We start from the raw sequence: 16,133 nt of genomic DNA on the forward strand, positions 1-16,133 counted from the left end.
TCAAACCTGCAAGCAAACTAAGCCGCCACCGTGTTAGCATGCCTGTGTGATTAATGCTCCTGCTTCATCAAAGTGCGCAATTTCCTAGCATACGCTTTCAAAGCCGCAAACAAATAAAGGTTCCCAATTCGTAGGTCAGTTATGTGAGTAATAACCTCATTACATCTGAATGCTTCACTTCTTGACGTGCGTATTCAAGCTTACCGCCAAACAATGCTGCCCCCAGTTTAAGCCTACGCGTGTGATTGATGTTTCTGTTTTATGTCAGCGCCAAATTTCGTCGTGTGCGTCTTCGAAGTCACCATCAAATAAAGCCTCCCCCGTTACAACATCCAGCCTTCTTCGGCCCTTTCCAGGGATAGTAACAGGAGCAGCTCTGCAGAACCTGCGAAATTTGAAAGCTTCTTCAATTTAATTTGGAGCGCTGTTATGGTTCTCACTATGACCAGAGCTGTGCTTGCAATTTTCGGCCTTGCAAGCGTGGTGATGCGTGCCGCATCAACGATAATGGCGACGGAAGAAACTGACGTGAGTCGAGACGCCAAGCTAGATCCGGTACGTTCCAAAGCATTTTTTTCTTTCTACCTGTACAAACTGTGAACTCTGGCTTTCAACGCTATTGGAGTTGAAACTAGCAAATCCGTTATTTGGGAAATGTCATACTTATATTTGCCTAATAATGGAAGGAAGCCTGGACTTCACCGGAACGGAAAAAAAAAAACCTCCGAGTACTTTGAAGTGAACTTGAATCTTCTCCTACTACGGAATGTGTAATACAACATTGGTGACATGCCTTCACATTCTGACGCCTTTTCCATCGAACGCACCCGCAAGGTCGTACATGGCTTCTGGGGTGCATGCGCACCGAAAATACGACAGTCCTGCGGGGAAGGTGGGAGTGCAATTGTGTTTTATGGCAGAAGAAGAACAGTGATTACAGTATAATTTAGAGAAATCAATGTGTCCAGGCTGACCACTTGAGTAGGCGGGCGGAGGAGCACATGCATTTTCTGCTACGCACAACGAGCAAGTTTGCGCCCTAAACAAGGTGAACAAAAGTGTAGCGTGCACCACTATTTTGTGTGTGCAGAATATTTCTGGCAATAACAGTGCTTTTCTTAAGCCTGTGTGTAATTCTTTGCGATTATAAGTGGAATTAGAACGTAAAACCATTGCTGTTATCGCTTTTGTGGAGTCTGTCTGAGCATACTGCCATGCATTTGTTGTGTGCGAATTCCTCCTTATGTAAGTGTTTCTGCCAAATTTTGTATGATTGCCTGTCTTCACCCATTCTCACTCTGTATCATTATATTAAGAGTGGCAAGCTGAGCTCGCTCAAAGATGACCTCTCTACTTTCACTAAGTCTCTCTCCCTCTCTCTCTCTCTCTTCATTAGGGCACATATTTTCTCCTAGCGTCTGTATAATTTAAATATTTTCATAACTATTCCTGATCATGCGCTTTGTAACTACTGCTTGTTTGATCCTAACCTTCATTGATAGTAACAAAATTCTATGACTTAACAAAATCACTACCGCACATTTCCCTATCCCCCTCACGATTAAAAGCTTTTGCAAGTCTATATTTTAATTTGTGTTCGCATTAAAACGCAAATTTCGAATATTATCGCTAAAATATTTTATTCTTTCTAAAAGCCCACCGACTCTTTCAGAGGAGTTTCCTCTGCTGGATATTATAAAAGCAAGCAGAGCAGATATATCCCTAAACATGTGAAGTTATTCTCGATCTCTCCGTGCGTCCCGTTGGTTTTCTTTCTCAATTTACTTGTCGAATTGTGCTACATTCGTGTTGAATGTGTCTCTATACATCGTACTGCGCGTTCGGTCAATCCTCACGGTCACGCTAGCGTTTTACTAGGCTATGAATGGCCAGTTAGCAAAAGCATGTAGTTAATAACTCCAATTACTAAGTGCAGAGTGGATGTTGTGACACGTAACTGGTTACTGGTTTGTTAGTAAATCAAGAACCTTTTTAAGAGTGAGGAGCGCAACACTCAATCCACGCTTCGCAGCTGTTGGTGCACACCTATACTCCAGCATATCATTTCTCGCTGGTTCCTGCAGAGGCCGTCACATCGCTATGAAAACAAAGACAAAAACGGTTCAGGTTTAACACTTCTCAGCATACTTAGCACGAGAGAAAGAAAGAATTAAGTAGTGCTGTGTTAATGTTTGGTTTTGCTTGGGACTTCGCAGTCTACATTCTAGCTGTATCTACTGTATAATTAAGCTTAGCCTTTCGCTTACGATGAAAGGCACGTAAAGACAGTCCAGCTGGCGCACAATACTGAGGAACGGAGTGCCGGCGAAGTAGCCGCCCTAGGCTCGTCACGTGGCACAGCGGCGGCGGGCTCACAGCGAACAAGGCGACGAGAAAGGCACAGCTTGCGCACCGGCGACTGAAGGCCGCTTGCCCATTACCTCGAAAGATGTAGCATAATACAGCTTTTGCTGCAATAAATCTTATAACTTGTGCCACGTATTACACAACTGCGGCTTTCAAGAACACACTAGCAGATACACCACCCCCCTTTCCCTTTTTAAGCTCGCCTTTTTCAAATAGTACACGAAAACGTTTGTCGGTTTTTGCGTATGAAGAACAAAATACAGTAAAATTTTAACATTAGTATTGATTTGTGTGTTACAGAGTTCTAAACTTAACCAGGTGAAGCTTCTAGTGCCTAGTTTAGCCGAACAAAATTATGACTGCAAAAAGTGTGAAGAAATAACGTATCTATTTATAATTGCTAGTTGAACGGCTGAATTATAGGAAATTCTACGTACAGAGTTGTGGCACCATAAGGTCACTTCCACACTTCGGCGTTAGTGTTAAAAACTTTTAAGTTATTTTACAAAGGGGTGCTGTGAAGCAGGTCTGATGTTTATGCAATACTTCAAAACGAGGAATGTAAAGAACATTATCCCCAAAAGGCCGTTGGTGCTCATTGTAACCTATTCTTAACGTAGGTAAAACGTTCATGACGCAAAAAAAGAAAGAAAAACACGGTGGCTGGCATGATCAATTCAGGAAGTCGCATGCAGCCGCCGCTTCTGTAGCCCACTCGATAGGGCTGCGCTGCTCCAACTGGTGCGACCTTGACATGCAGAAAAAACTAAAAGAAAACGTATCTCCCCATTCCCGTCATCCGATATTGAACGAGGAGTATGACAAAATTTAGGTGAACGATGGGAGCAAAATTTACGTCTCCTTAGTGTTGACGGCTGTTATCCCCAAGAAAAACACTGACATAAATCCACGCACGCAGTTGGAAAACTTGCCTAATAATTACGTTTGTTGATGAACCGACGCGGGGACCGCGGGACAAGGGTGATTTTTTCAATGGTGGATGGAACTGCACAATGATGGTGGTACTAGAAGGCCGCTGCCAAGCTACCTCTTCCTTCTATAATATTTTAACAGCCTCCTGGCCGCGCAATAAATGGCGGAAAATATTTAACATAACGCGAAAAGTTCCCTTGTCAGCAGTCATCCATTGCTTCTGCCTTTGGAGTTGAACACACCAAAGCATTTTAGTCCATGGTCGTGTGAGTGGTCCATTATGATCCCGATTTATGTCATGCCCGTATTAGCCGCATCAGAGTATTCTATACTTATTCTTCCAACGATGCTCGGAGCGTCTGTGTAAACAGCGCATTGATGAATCCGACCAGGGTAAGTGGCTCGTGTGGAGCGTCTTCTGTCCTGGGTAACGACTTTGTAGTGCCCGCCCAAAACTTCGTGTGGCATGAACGTGGGGTTGCCTGTCGTTTCCTAGAAGAATACAGGTGTAGGCTGGGTCCCTTTATGTGTTTTCCGATTTTTATACGCAAGGCTTGTTTTTTCTTTCTTGACTTTCGGATCAATCGGCAGGTTGTCACGCATTTCGGTGAATCCTTATTTAGGACACGCTTACGTGCTTGTCGTAGATCTTTGCATCTTCGCTGTTTTGGCCGTCTTCGTTTGGGGTCGGGGCTATCGAATCCTCAACTTTGGCCTCGGCGAACAAAATCAATTCGTTACTAGTGCTGCCAATGTCGACATAAATTTGAAGGCTTGGTGCATGAGTCTGGGGCTCCGTGGATGCGTCGACGCTTAAGCGGGGGTTTCTGGTAAACACTTCCTGCTTGCAGGCCTCCATGAGGTTCTTCGTGGTGCATTGTGCTTCTGTTCGTCTCATGAACACTACGCGAAGCAAAATACTTTTAAGGTACACCCACTGCGCTGTCGTTGCTCCGGCGACAAATTGGAAAAAGTTCATTTTTGGGAGCAAAATCGTCTGAACCAAAAGTAGATGTGGCTGTCTCTACTTCTTCAGTTGCTGTGATAATTCCTTGTAAGAGAGCAGCTGGTTGGTTGTCTTCGTTCCTGCTGAGCTGCTTTCCAAGGCACCGTCAAACCACTGTTTCTCTTTAAAAGGTGACCGTTCTGCAAAACCGATTTGTTGACTTCGGTACCGTCCTCTTCTTCCGGGGTTATTTTTACAGTGTGATCGGTAGAAAACTTTTCTAATTCCGGGAACAATCGCTCCATTCTAAATTTGGTCAACAGGATAAGATCTTCGAATTCATAGGTGGCGTCATATTCTTTTTCTAAATCATCCAGTTCGACAAGCTCTTCAATTTCACTGTCCAGTTTCTTTAGTATTTTTTTTTCAATCAGGCTCTTCTTGAAGAAAATTAGCTTACCGATTCATGGTGCCTCGGCATTCATCCGTGATTTTATGTCGTTGATCAGTGTGGTGGCGTCGTTCCGGATTAGGTTTCGTCGTTCGCACAGGGCCTCCGTGTCGACACTCGGCGTCGTTAATATCTGTAGGTCGCCGAGAAGAGTCATGGTAAGCGAGAAACCGAAACCGTTTCTTCCGTTGGTCCCCGCAGGCGTCCGTTCGGTAGCGTTGGTGAGGGCGCCTGATCGTTATATGCTTGGTGAGCCCTCAATTGATCCGTGGGTAGTCACGTCCGCCTGCGGCTCGTGGACAGCGGTCACAGTTCAGTCCCATCGCAGCCGTGTCACTCACATCATCGTTAAAGGCGGTCCGCACACTCCGTTCTTCAACTGTGTTGTCTTCCCATCCTGGTCACGGCACCATTTTGTTGAAGAACAAAGGAGGGGACCGCAGGACGTGGGTGATTCTTTTTAATGGCGGGTGGAACTGCACAATGATGGTGATAGTAGGAGGCAGATTCCACGCTACGTCTTCCTTCTGTAATATTTTAACACGTCTAGTCAACTCGAAATGAATATTCAAGCAATAAGGTATATTAGCTTGAGGTCAAAAGTATGTTTCAAACAGCGTGGGACTTTTCCAGTGGCCGCTTTCAAATAGCACTCAAAAAGGGTGCTTGTTTTGCGACGTCCAGGGATTGGCCGCCTTTTCTGGGGTGCACTACGTCACACACTACATCACACATTCGCAGAGGCAAACAGCTCCAACGTGAGCAGCGCTGTTCGTTTGCTTCATCGTGGTGCGCTTTCTTTCGTTGGCTCTTTCACGCTCTATTTTATGGAACAGTTCCCGCTGCCACAGCAGCTGTGACATACAAATGTTTTGGCGTAGTGTTTGATTTTGTTTGTTTGCTTTTTCACTTTCACTATTTACTGCAAAACAGTATAAGTCTAACCCCCTTCCCCACCCCTCAGTTTTCATTGCCGTGTCATCGATTTACTCTGCGCTTCTCCGGGGCTCTTCCTCACCACCGCTGACGCCTCTTTCACAACTATTTTCCCCTTCCCTTCCACCGATGCCTCTTTGGAAAGTTGCTCAGTCGGCAGCTAACGGTGATATACGGATATAAGATGATCACGAAAAATAAACGGAAACACGGATAAGCGTAAAAAATGCCCTGACGTTTACTCCACTCCCTAATATGAAATTTCTGTGCAGCGCGAGCTGCAGTCTTCTCGGTCACGGCGCATTTCTGCTGCGTCTCAGGGAGCGTTCACGTAATCAGCGAGCGCACGGCGGCGTGCGCCACTCTGCTGCTACTTCGCAGGGCGCCGCCGCGGCCAGCATGTTGCAAATCGTGTTCGAACCTCTCGCGAAAATGTTACATGGTTCGTATTAGCCCCGCACAATGGAGCAGCGAGCATGTTGTTGCATATCGTGTTTGAACCTCCTGCGCAAACGTCACGTGGTTTGAATTAGTGGAGAATGGAACAACGTCTGGGGAAAGTGTCAGGGGGAGGGCAACCTAGGTGCCGACACATGAAACATCTGTGAGAGGAAGTCAGTAAGAGAGATGACGCCGCAGCTGCACGTGTTGTACTCCACTTCACCCTTCCCTACACGCTCCTCTCCGTTTTCTTTCTTTCATTGCTGCTTCGTTCGCTCATTCGGTTACGCGGCCATAAACAGATCCCGCTCCCGCAAAGCACAAGTAATGGCTGCCAGAGGGCTGCCCGTAAAACGACTGAAACCCATCGTCCGTTTCCGTTCGAACTCGCTTCGCCATGTAGCTGCGAATCCTTCCAGATAGAAGAGAAACTTCCCCAGTTGGAACGCCGGCTTAAGCTCATATTTCTTTTTCAGCTTGGATGGCCTCTGGAGCGACATTTTCTTTTCACCGGTGTCTTTCCCGCCTAAATATGCGCCATCACCTGTTGCTGGTTTATATGTGCACGGTTTGCGGGTAGAAAAGGTGGTGGGGGGGGGGGGGGCGTGCACGCACAGCTAATCTTCATGCCGCTACCGATGAAATGACGGTTGTGCTGGTGTATAGATGTCGAAATTACATAGTTCAATGCCGTTAGTCGGCTGTCCTCTTCACTCGAGTGGTTTGGGTGTGGGTTGATGTGTTACACAGACATTCTACACACACAATAAGATGCATACGAGAGGGAAGGAAAACGGACAGTTTGTACGCGATAGCAGAGCTCAAGGTCTTCCTGGTTTTAAATCGTTACGGGACGGATGCATGCCGTTCGTTTGTAGGAAGAAGAGCAAGAATCGAAGCGTTGTCCTGAACACAAGCGCGAATGGGTGTAAAAACAACGGAAAGCTGGTGGCACCGCCTTACCGCCTCAAGTTTAGCTCGTGAAGTAGCGCGAATCCCTTCCGGATGAACAGCAAATTTCCCGCTTGCAACGCTGGTGTCTGCCAATATCCCTCCATCAGAGGGCTTTCAGGGGATATCTTCGACGTCGTCTGTCACTTCTAATCACGCACACAAGACCGGTTGCCCATTAATGCGTGTTCAGGTTTGTAGTGGAGAATACTGGGAGGGAGGAGGGAAAGCACGAACGCGCAGCTATTTAAACGCTGGCGTTAAACGGCCCATTGGTACCTGTCCAGAGTCCTTACTGGTAGAGCGGATTGGGTTTGTGTGTTAGGCTATATTCAGATTACCGACGAAAAACCCGTATCGTGATCTATGGACGTAAAAAAAGCCACGCCACGCAGTTCGGTTGGCTGAGACGTGAAATGACGACATTCTTTAAAGTTATTTCGACAGTTGCGGCAACTGTCTGAATCCGGCCTTACACAAGCAGTAAGATGCTTACGACGCCGGAGGGACACAGACAGTTCCATATTTATCCGCAAGAACAAAGCTTGGATCTGTCAGAGGTTCATTCAGCTAATTGACTAGGAAATATGCTCCATCGCAAATTACGATAAACGTGGTTTGTTTTGTGCACTTTGTGGAATGTGTCCAGCTTTGCAGGTCATCCTTGTTGACAGAGTGGAACGGCACTAATTTTTTATGGTAGAGTTTAGACCCCGTCGCGGCTCACACATGCTTTTATTTTGGCGATAAGCTCGGCTTTTGTAAGCTAGCGTTCCCACATCGCGTTTTTCACATGCGCGCGGGCACGCCGAGGATACCCTCTCCGATAGTGGAAATAGAAGCCTCGACTAAAGCGTAAATACCCGTTGTCTAAACAGTGACGGAAGTTGCCATACAGCACGCGCTTTCATATTATATGTTAGCACACCAACTTCGGAACATGAACCCGTCAAAAAGCGCTGGTTTCCACGACTACAGCAACCAATCTCCGCTGGAAGGCTGGGGTGAAGAAATGTACTTATGGACAAATTTCGGGCTAAGCCAAATGAATCTGGCAGTCAGCGGCAACAGCTGAACGACCCGATGAACAAAATGTCCTGCGAACACAGGCGCACATAGTAAACTACATGTTTTCCCATCAAATTTATTCCAGGCACTAGCGAATTTATTCCAACTGCCATCTACTTTCTTCCAAACGCCATCTAATTTAATTTAGGTGCCAGCGAATTTAATCCAACTGCCAACCAAATTATTCCATCTCTCCCAAGGTTATTCAGGGGTGTTTTGTGCGAAATTAGGAGCAGGTTTGCGGACTTTCCTGGGAGTGGTGTGGTGAAAACGTAATGTTTCTGGATCCATTAAGATCAAAATATCTTCTGCGCGCAGCTTAATCGACATTTACTAACACGCACAGACTAGGAGAGCGGTCTTGTTTGATCCGCTGGTGCCGCGTGCTGTGAGCTGATCGCCTCCGAGATCGCCGTCGATAACTCACGTCAGAAGCATCGTCTGCTCCTCGCGAAACAACGCCTTCAGGAGTCCTTTTGATAAGAACGTAATATTTAAATGTCCTTTGCATTCTGATTTCCAATCAATGAATGCATTCTGCCGGATTTAGTATAATTTCCAAATTATATTATCGTCTGCTCGCGTCAGAAATATCGTCTGCTCGCGTAACAATACGCTGGCAAGTCTGCTGGCGTAACAATACGTGAGCAGACGACACTTATGATGATCTCGCAGGCGATCAGCACACGGCACCAACGGATCAAACAAGACCGCTGTCACGTACGGGAAGGCCGACCCGAGCTGAGCTCCATCACCTCCGACATACGTGTGGTAGCGTGTTTTGAAGCGAACGGCCAGCCAATGTTGCCGCCGTGAACAAGTCCAGAAGCCGTAGGCAAAACGTAACTTGTTCACTTCATAGTGAGAGGTGAGCCGAAGCCAAAGAACAATGCCCCGACGGGCGAGGTTACAGTACAGGACTCGAGCAAAGTGACAGCATTGATTCACTGCTCAAACAGGAATGAACTACAGCGCTTGGGGGGTCTTATTTATACCCAAAGTGTCAACGGTAAAAAAACCCGTTCCCTCTAGATTCTGCACACGATACGAACGGCACAGACACACACAACACTCTTTCCATAGTGCTTGAGTGGTCGGTAGTAGCGTCGCACGCTGAGTCCGAGAGAGGTGAAAGTGGAGGTCTCCGCAGCGGACGCGGGGCCTCTGTGTCCTTGTGCGTGTTGCATCGGAACGCCTTCGAAGTTTGATCGCGCCGATAACGAGGCGCCACCGATCTATACGTGTAGCGAGGCGTTTTAATTTGTCGGCAGCAAGCATGAGTGAGCGACAGGGGGGCCTGTTTGAAAGGCGCACGTAGTGGAGGCTTCGCCGTACAACCGAGGAGTGTTGAAACAAAGCCCAGCGGCGGGCTCATTCGTAACAGCTTCTCCGCCGGCGGTCAGAGATCCCGCTGGATAAGGGTCTTCAACCGTTGTCCGGTAGGATGCTGTCGGAGAGAAGTTCTCGCCAGATGCTCGACTCCAGGCCTGGGCTGAACGACACCGTGCTGGACCTTCTCCGGGCCGGTCACTGGACTCCCCAAGAACGTCTCTGGCTTGGTCAGGCAAGCAACAGAGCAACACAAGAAGACAAAACCGCATCGCCGGCAAGTGCGAAGACAAATCCACATTGAAGATCTATCAGGCTTTTAGTCGCGATAAAATAGGCGAATAGCTAACTGCATTAGTTATGTTTAACCCCAGCAGTACTTCAGCCAAGCACAGAAACTTGAAAGGTGACATTTCGCGTGATTGGAAATGTCCCACACAAAAGAAATGTAATGGTCAGGTGAAACCTACTTCAGGAAAAACAATGAATTTGAGTAAGTCAGGCGTCTATTGGCCACTTCTCGCACCGAGAGCCGCGATTTGAGCTCTCGTCATTGCCCTGAGCTTTCCCTTTTTTGAATCGCACCTTAGGTGCGCCCGTTCTCTGAACGCTGCTGCGACAGGTTGAGAGGACATCGGCCTTCTTCCGAGACGTGTCTCGAACGCGCGGAGAAAATTGCTCTGCTTTCCGCCGCTCGAGCAAGGCGTGCGCTTTTGTTCTCGGCCGCTCCGAGGTCCGCCAAGACCCGGCGCCACGCTTGCATGCGGCGCTGCCACTCGGCAGGCCCGCATAAGAGCTCTTGTCGCACTTTTTCGCGACACTGTCGGTGAGCGAACATCAGAGGCTGCTTTCGCTCTCCTTTCCGGCTGTCAAGGCTAACTTAGGCTAGGGAGTCCCGGTTTCAACAGGCGGATCAGCCCCAGGCGACACCGGAATCGCTACTAGCTCGGCTGGCCGCTGCTCGACAACGAGTACCTGAGCTGGAGGTGGAACGCTAGCGACTCGCTCCGTTGCGGCGTCGTCGTCAAGCTTAGCTGCACCGTGAAAATCGTTCAGTGTCTCGACTGCCGGCTCTGCCCCAGCGTAGCTCGGTTCTGAACTCGCGTCCGGAGAAACACCTTTCGTTTCAACGGACTCGTGTTGCCTCCTTTTGCTAACGTCACGGTTTTGGGTTTCCCGCGGAACGCCGTTAGCCCGAGAACTGCGTGCGTTCGGGTCGGTAGCCGTTTGCGAGGCCTCCCGTGAACCTGAGCATAACGAACACGACGTTGAAACATCTCCGCTCTCAGCAGGGGCCTTACACACAGTGTACTTACGCTGCCCTCTGTCGTGAGCCTCCGGTAAGGCCCCATCCTCGCTATCTGTCAGAGTTTCGCCATTCCTCTCAGAGGTGGCGACACTACTGTTACTTGAGCCCTTTGCAGCGCGCCCAGCAGGTTCTTTCCTCGGCAGTTTCTCGAAATTATACCCCTTGTCGCGTAACATCTGATAAGACCTGTTCGAGAATAGGTACCTGTATTCTGGAAGAAGTTGTGGGGATACTGTCGCCTTTGTGACAAGTTCACCAAACGGACCTACGATGCTGACCTTAGCATTCGGCAGGCGCACGTTTCGTACTGCTACGGTCTGCTTCACCCAAACACTTTGTCCCGTCAGCTGATTCGGTTCAACGTATGAAGGGTGGATTATGTCCACCGTCGCCGCGGAGTCGCCAAGAACTTGGCAAGGTTTACCGTTGACCACGAGCTCACGTACGTACGGCTCCAGAAACTGCCTGCTGTGCTCACTCTGATCTAGCACGTGAAAGACGAGTTTTCTCTTCTTGCAACTCGCAGCGAAATGTCCCGTTTCGCCGTAGTTCTGACACGCAGCCTGTCAGCGCGCTTCAAAAGATTTCTTTTTACGCTGCTCCTCAACGTCTGATCTATTTTCTTTTTCGCGGCCAGTTTCACTATCCACGGAAACGACTTTGCCAGCTCCACCGTCTTCCTGGGGAGCTCTGCCTTTCGGCCCTGACTTATCAGGCCTCGGTCTGAACTCTTTTTGGCCGTCTTTCGGCCCCTGCTCAACTCGTCGTGCGACGAACTCTTCGGCTAGCTGAGCTGCATGATCCACAGTATTTACCCCTGGCCTATCTACGGTTTTCTGGTAGACGACGGTAAAACTGTTCCAGACCGAAGCACTCAACGACCTTGTGCTCTCCGAAATCCTTTGCCTCTTTGAGCCACTCTTCCATGTTAGCCCTCAGCTTATTGGTGAACTCCGAGTACGGCTCGCCCTTAGCTTTCTCGACTTCAGGGAATTTCTGCCGAAACGCCTCTGCCGATGGCGTGTACTTACGCGGGAGGCTCGACTTGACTTTCTCGGAGTCCTCCACCTCCTCTTTTGGCAAGCGGGCCATCACGTCGGATGCCTCACCTGGCAAAAACGTAAGCAGCTTTTGCGGCCATGAGTCTCGGCTAAACTGGGCCGTCTCGCACGTACGCTCGAAGTTGACCAAAAAAAGACCGATGTCTTCTCCCACCTTGTAGGGTCGCTTTAGGTCACTCATTCGTAACAAGGGTCGGCCAGTCGCCGCAGACGGCACGCTTGGCGCGCTGCTGTCACTCTCACGCCTAGATCGAGATGCGTCGATGTCTAGACGCTTCATTTCAAGCTCATGCTGTCGCTCCGGTCTTCGGTTTCTTTCCTCGCGTTCCTGCTCTTGTGTTTTCTCCTCGCGTTCCTGTCTCTGCCTATCGAGCTCCTGTTCTCGTTCCTAACGCTGTTCCTCTGCCTCTGCAGCCTGACGTTTCGCGGTCTCCCTGCTATTGATCCGCTCAATGCATTCCGACAGCTCATCATCGTCGGCCCCAACCGCGAGTATAGCCTGTATCAACTCTGGCTTTCTCAGCGCGTCCGAAACATCCAAGCGCCACTCTTTTGCAAGCTCCAACAACTGCGGTTTTTTCAACGCCTTCAAATTCATGGCCGGTCTAGAGTACTGCTTTCCCACCGGTCCAAAAATGATTTGCGCGAATAACCCACGCGACAAAAACACGCCCTACAAGCTAACCTCAGAAGCCTGGTAAAACGCAGTGAAGAAAAGTCCCGCACTCACCATTGACCGCCGTGAATTCTGCGTAGTCCGAAGCCACCTTGACGTCCGTGGTGTTGGATTTCGCACCGCTGGCTCCAGGTCGTACGAAGTTGCCATCGGACCGCTGCCAACCAGTTGTTGCGTACGGGAAGGCCTACCCAAGCCGAGCTCCGTCACCTCCGACATACGTCTGGTAGCGTGGTTTGAAGCGAACGGCCAGCCAATGTTGCAGCTGTGAACAACTTCAGAAGCCGTAGGCAAAACGTATCTTGTTTACTTCAAAGCGAAAGGTGAGCCGAAACCAAAGAACAATGCCCTGACAGGCGAAGTTACAGTACTGGACTAGAGCAGAGTGGCAGCATTGATTTACTGTTCAAACAGGAAGGAACTACAGCGCTTGGGGGTCGTATTTCTACCCAAAACGCCAACGGTCAAAACAAGCATTCCCTCTAGATTGCGCACACGATACGAACGGCACAGACACACACAACACTCTTTCAAGAGTTTGTGAGCGGTCGGTAGTAGCGGCGCACGCTGAGTCCGAGAGAGAGGAGAGAGGAGGTCTCCACAGCGGACGCGGGCCTTCGTCACCTTGGCACAGTTCTCTGCGTGTTGCATCGGCACGCCATCGAAGTTTGATACTGATAACGCGGCGCCACCGATACAGACGTGTAGCGATGCGTTTCAATTTGTCGGCACGTAGTAGAGGCTTCGCCGCACCGCGGAGAAGTGTTGAAACAAAGCCCAGCGGCGGGCTCATTCGTAACACCGCTCTCCTGGTCTGCGCGTGTTAGTAAATGTTAATGAAGCTGTGCACATAAGATATTTTGGTTATAATGGACCAAGAGAAACCACGTTTTCACCACATCACGCACAACAAAGTCCGCGAAGTTGCGCATAATTTCGCACAAAAGACTCCAGAACAACCTTCTGATTGCTGGATTAATTTGGTTGGCGACTGGATTAATTTGGCAGGCGCTTCGAATAAAGTTGCTGCAACCTGGAATAAATTAGATGGTACTTGGATTAAACTATCTTGTGCCTGGACTAAATTTTATAAGGTTTGGAATAAATTGAGCGCCCCAATCTTTTTTTTTTTTTTTTTGCGCGCTCAACTATGTCTTTTTCATTTTTCGTGAGTAATTATTGGTCCTGATGGAGGCGAAAAGCCAAAACGCCCGTGTGTACGAGATTTCGGCGCACGTTAAAGATCCCCAGGTGGTCAAAATTAATCCGTAGCCCTCCACTACGGCGCGCCTCATCGCCTGCGTTGCGTCGGCGCGTTAAACCCTACAATCAATCAATCAATCAATTATTGGTCCTATACACCAATTTTACTTAACCACCTTTTAACAAAAGCACGCATGTACCCCACGTGCGACATAACGCGCTCTTTTTTTGGCGCTCTTTGGCCCCTTGCGCCATAAAACACAATCAGCTTCATCATCGGATTAAATTGAGTGGGAAATCCCGTAGCATATGCGATCACGCATGCGTAAGAAAACTGCGCCAACGATGGTGCCAATTGTGCGAAGAAAGATACTGCCGCAAATGTATATAAATTGAACCTGCACGCATGTATCAGTAAATCCCTTCAGTCTGAAGAATCCCCGTGGTCATGTTAATGCTTGAGGATGCAATTTTTGAGAAACCTCTGGTCCTGTTATAAATGTTTCCGGGAGCTAGAAAGGCAAAACTTTTAAGCCCATCGTGTAAAAAAAGGCAGGTTGGGCAAATTTAGTTGGATTGATTGTAATGTACTGGTGCACCACTTGCGATAAGTGTATTTTATACGCTTGAACTTGCGAGTTGCAAGAATAAACGAAACTTTTGAGCCAGGTGCGTTAAAATATAAACGTCTGCGTCGTTAAAATTGGAATTACTGAGATGAAATAACTATACAGAGAATGCGTGATGAACTTTGACAACGCAAACACTGTCGAAGAAACCGTGGGGGCACGAACATTTAACGAATGCAGGAACAATTAGAAAAATGTCTCACGCAGCTCCTCGAGACAATTGTCGAAAAATTGCATACTGTCAGCATTCCTGGCAGCTTGAAAGCAGTGCATGTCCCCCCTATCATAAAACCTGGCAAGCCAGCGATGGTGCCGGAAAAAAATGAAGGAAGCTCACACTGACGCGTAAGACTTGAAGGTAGCGAAGCTGTACGCCACCTTCAGCAAAATCACGACGGTTTAAGTCCACGATTGCAGCCCATTTGCTTCTTCTTCGCTGCAGCAACGACTTGTACTCTATCCTTGTTGCCGTAGGTCGGAGCTTCTTTCATTTTTTTTGAAGTGCGAATCATTGCACATCACCTTGAAGGGGTGTACGCTATGACGTGTCCTGTTCGGAGCAATTGTTGCCACGATTACGGCGAATGCTGGAGTATTTTTCGTTTGGAGCCAGTTTTGCCACAATTACGGCGAACGCTGGAATATATTTTTGCCAACATTGTCCAATCTGCCAAAGCGGGTACACTTGGCTTCATAAACGTGTGCCGGGGATGGCGGGAGGTCGCCGTTAGGCACGCAACCACGAGCGCTCGGCATTTTCGTGACTTTTTAACAGTCAGGTAGCCACCGCAATCCTGGCCAATTTCCATAAGTGGGTATGCTTGGCTTGACAAACGTGCAAAGGGGACGCTGAGGGGTCGTCTCGAGGCACGCACACAAGAGCGCTAAGCATTTTCTTGGTTTCGTTAACTGCCGGGCAGCCGGGAGGACCACGCTCCCGTGCGCGCGCTCACGTGACAATTTGCTAAGCCGCTTCGCCGTTAAAAACCTCGGTAAATATCGCTTACTCAGACACCCTCCAAATATGCAGGGAAAAGGCTAGCCACTTGCTTTTCGTGCTGCTTCGAACAGCACGAAAATTAGCCCTCTGCACAAATCGGCTTTTGAGTACAAATGTCGGGTTTAGCGTTTTAGCAGCATCACAATGTAACCAACCCGAAGTCATGCTGTACTGAAGACCCTCGTCATACACATGCAAAAACGGCAAGACAACATCAGTGATTCGGCCATCATGGACTAGATTGACGTGCTCTGCCTTCACATGCTGATGCGCGCGTTTGCCTTGTACTTCCTTCAAGACAAGGCATTTGCTATACAACTACACGGAAAACCTGTTGGCTTTTAGCCTACTAGCATGGCGTCTTCCTGATTTACAAGATTGTAAATTTCTGGCTTATGGCAGTGGCTTCACCATGCAGAGCACTCACTAAGACCTAGAAACGCAAGCAACTGCTCTGAAATCAGCCCTAGATATAATAGCGGCCTTTGCTTCTTCGGGGGGTTTCGAGCTTCCATCAAGAAAAATGGCATACACATCCGCTGCCACCGGCTGCGGCCGCCGTAAAATTCCTTCTTCTTTCCCCATACGGCTTCAACTCGCTAGACAACCACTGCAAGAGAGCTGAACGATTAATGCACGGCGGTTGAAGATGCAATAGTAAGAAGCGGCTCGTTCAGGTAAAGCGCCAAGCTACCCAAACACTAGCACTGGTACCCCATACCGCCTCCAAATCTGGTGGAGCCCGATCACACACAGCTTGACAGCTACTGAGTGCACCGTTGCAACCGTGCCTTCTCTACTCTGCCCAGCTCCAGAATTTGACAACGGGGCAA

General features: G+C 48.7%; 1 protein-coding gene across 1 annotated transcript in view; it reads left to right on the forward strand.

Moving 5' to 3' along the window:
• Positions 1-507: 507 nt before the first annotated feature.
• The window catches only part of LOC144168054 (lipase member N-like), a 62,605-nt gene continuing 46,979 nt past the window's right edge, over positions 508-16,133 (forward strand). Inside the window, exon 1 of the mRNA XM_077697139.1 lies at positions 508-555. Within this exon, the coding sequence (XP_077553265.1) occupies positions 508-555 (48 nt within the window). The remainder of the gene's footprint in view (positions 556-16,133) is intronic.

Source organism: Haemaphysalis longicornis, unplaced genomic scaffold (assembly GCF_048455015.1).
Source record: "Haemaphysalis longicornis isolate Haplotype H1 unplaced genomic scaffold, Haemaphysalis longicornis Haplotype H1 scaffold_2, whole genome shotgun sequence".
Lineage (NCBI taxonomy): Eukaryota > Metazoa > Arthropoda > Arachnida > Ixodida > Ixodidae > Haemaphysalis > Haemaphysalis longicornis.